At 66.5% G+C, this 2702-nt stretch overlaps 1 protein-coding gene across 1 annotated transcript; it reads left to right on the forward strand.

The window, feature by feature from the left end:
• Window positions 1-530: 530 nt before the first annotated feature.
• C2CD4C (C2 calcium dependent domain containing 4C) lies at window positions 531-1837 on the forward strand. Its single transcript, XM_047774456.1, has one exon. It carries the CDS (start codon window positions 567-569, stop codon window positions 1827-1829), a length of 1263 nt encoding a protein of 420 aa, XP_047630412.1. The 5' UTR covers window positions 531-566; the 3' UTR covers window positions 1830-1837.
• Window positions 1838-2702: the final 865 nt, after the last annotated feature.

A 2702-nucleotide genomic window follows, 5' to 3' on the forward strand; every position in this document is an offset into this window, starting at 1 on the left:
CGGGGGTGCGTGGGGGGGGGGAGGAGGGAGGGGGGTCACCTCGCTGCGCCGATAGCCCCCAGACTCACCTCTTCTCACTTCCCCCACCCCGGATGCCAGGACCCTCAGCCCAGGGAGAAGCCACAGGTGGGTGGGAGCTTGAGGGGGGGCGGAGCTGGGACACCCCGGGGTCCACCCCTAGCCCTGGGGTGTCTTCCCTGTGGAGTGAGCGAGGAGCCCTTCAGACAGCTCTTTGAGATCCTCAAAATGGGGGTGGGGTGAGAGTGGATCCTCTGTCCTCTGGGAGCTTCCCCCGAGTCGCGCGCCGCCCCCACCTTTGCTGCTGGGCTTCGGCGCTTGGAAGTTAAGCGCGATTCCTCCCAGAAGGGGAGAAGAGGGGCAAGCCCACTCCGCCTCCGTCCTGAGCCACAGTGCTGGCCTCAGGTGACCTGCTAGCCCACTGAAGTGTTCCCCCCAAGGAGCCCTTCTTCCAGCCGCCAGGTGCAGGGGAGCTCCCCGCAGCTCCTGAGCCCTGCTTCTTTTCCCAGACTCCGCAGACCCCTCCTGGCTTCCTGCCTGCGGCCCCAATGAAGAAAACCAACATGTGGTTCTTGGAGCGGCTTCGGGGGTCGGGGGAGAATGGAGCCACGGGGGGAGAGGGTGGGGACAAGGCCGCCAAGGGGCCCCTGTACAGCAACGTGCTCACGCCCGACAAGATCCCCGACTTCTTCATCCCTCCCAAGCTGCCCGCCAGCCCGGCAGAGCCCGAGGGGCAGGCTGAGCTGGGGCCCTCGACCTCGGAGCAGAACCTGGCCTCCGCTCCGCCCCGCCGAGGCCCCCGGAGCCCCCGGCTGCCCGCCAAGCTGGCCGCCGAGAGCAAGAGCCTGCTGAAGGCGGCCACCCGGCACGTGATCCAGATAGAGAGCGCGGAGGACTGGCCGGCGGAGGAAGCTGCCACCAACGCCGACCCCCAGGCCCAGGGGGCCATGTCGTTGCCCTCGGTGCCCAAGGCCCAGACGTCCTATGGCTTCACCACGTTGGCCGAGAGCCCCCACACGCGGCGCAAAGAGTCTCTGTTCCACAGCGAGCATGGGGCTCTGGCCCAGGTGGGCTCCCCGGGCACCCGGCGCCGTAGGGGTACCGCCAAGGGCAACGGGGGCGACGGGGCACCTAGAGAGGCCAGCGGCGCCCTCATGAGCCCGGGCCGCTGCGTCAGCGGTGGGGAGAGCGACACGGCTTCCTCGGCCGAGTCCTCTCCATTCGGGTCTCCCCTGCTCTCACGCTCTGTGTCACTGCTCAAAGGCTTCGCCCAGGACAGCCAGGCCAAGGTGAGCCAGCTCAAGCACTCGGTGGGTCGCCATGGCTCCCTGTCAGCCGACGACAGCACACCGGACACCAGCCCCGGGACGCGGCGCCGCTTCCCCCGCAGGGCTGCCCCCGAGCCCGGCCCGGAGCCCAGCCCGACACCCCGCGCGGAGCACGCGGTGCGCATGGGTGTGCGGGGCAGCGTGCGGCTGCTTGCCGAGTACGAGGCGGCCCAGGCCCGCCTGCGGGTGCGCCTGCTGGCGGCCGAGGGCCTCTACGACCGCCTGTGCGACGCCCGCAGCATCAACTGCTGTGTGGGTCTGTGCCTAGTGCCGGGCAAGCTGCAGAAACAGCGCAGCACCATCGTCAAGAATAGCCGCCACCCCGTCTTCAACGAGGACTTCTTCTTCGACGGCTTGGGGCCGGCCAGCGTCCCGAAGCTGGCCCTCAGGATCAAGGTGGTCAACAAGGGCAGCAGCCTCAAGCGGGACACGCTGCTTGGGGAGAAGGAGCTCCCGCTGACCTCCCTGCTTCCCTTCCTGTAAAGGCCCCGCCCCTCCGACACCCCCCCCCCCCCCATAGGATCCAGGGCGGGCTCAGGGGAGGTGGTTTCCACTCTGTCTGGGTGGGGTCCTTATGTTGCAGCCCACCTTGGGGGGGAGGGTCCTGGGTAATACTGCTTGCCCTGGGTTAATTTCTCCAGAGGAGAAGAGAGGGGGCTGCCTGGGAAAAGAAAGGGCCACCCTGCCAGACTGAGTACCTTGAGCCCCAAGTTCCATGCCTCCTCTGCTGCCTCTGCCTTGCCACTTTCAGAGTTCTGGAACTTGGGCCAGGAGGCAGCTGAAGCAGATCACAGACCCAGAGGCCACTGGTCCTGAAGCCCAAATGAATCTTTTCCTCTGCTGCACCAGTGTCTTCCTCCCCCAGGCCTGCCACCCCCCACCACCAGAGAGCTGTGCCAGGCTCAGCTTCTGCCCACGGTGCCCCATGGGGCTGCAGGAGGACCTGCTCCAGGGTTAGGAAGGCTCTGGGCGGCCCACCCACGTTCCTCCCAGGCTCCAGAGGCAAGAGATGGTCAGAGGGAGGAAAGTGCCATGTCTAAGAGCCACTTCCTGGCAAAGACAGGCAGCAGTGGAGGAGGTCCCAGAAGATGAAAATAGGAGCCATGGCTCCTTTCCTGTTCCTCAAGGGAGACTGCCCTCCCATTGGCTGTTTTCCTCCATTGCCTTCTCTGCTCGGGACCCTGGCCCCTGCTAGGGTGTCTGGAGCCTCCCTTCCCTGGAGGGGCTGCTCAGAAGGTGCCCAGAGAGAGGCGCCAGCTTTTGCCCCGTTCCTCCTAGTCCCCTGCCTCCTCCTGTGCATCTGGACCCCAGGAAGTGATGTCCAGTGACTGGTGACCTTGGCTTCACTGCACACTG

This window comes from Phacochoerus africanus, chromosome 4, assembly GCF_016906955.1.
Source record: "Phacochoerus africanus isolate WHEZ1 chromosome 4, ROS_Pafr_v1, whole genome shotgun sequence".
Classification (NCBI taxonomy): domain Eukaryota; kingdom Metazoa; phylum Chordata; class Mammalia; order Artiodactyla; family Suidae; genus Phacochoerus; species Phacochoerus africanus.

Bases quoted from the DNA above. Each gene is read 5' to 3' on its own strand.
- C2CD4C (XM_047774456.1), top strand. From the start codon at position 567: ATGAAGAAAACCAACATGTGGTTCTTGGAGCGGCTTCGGGGGTCGGGG.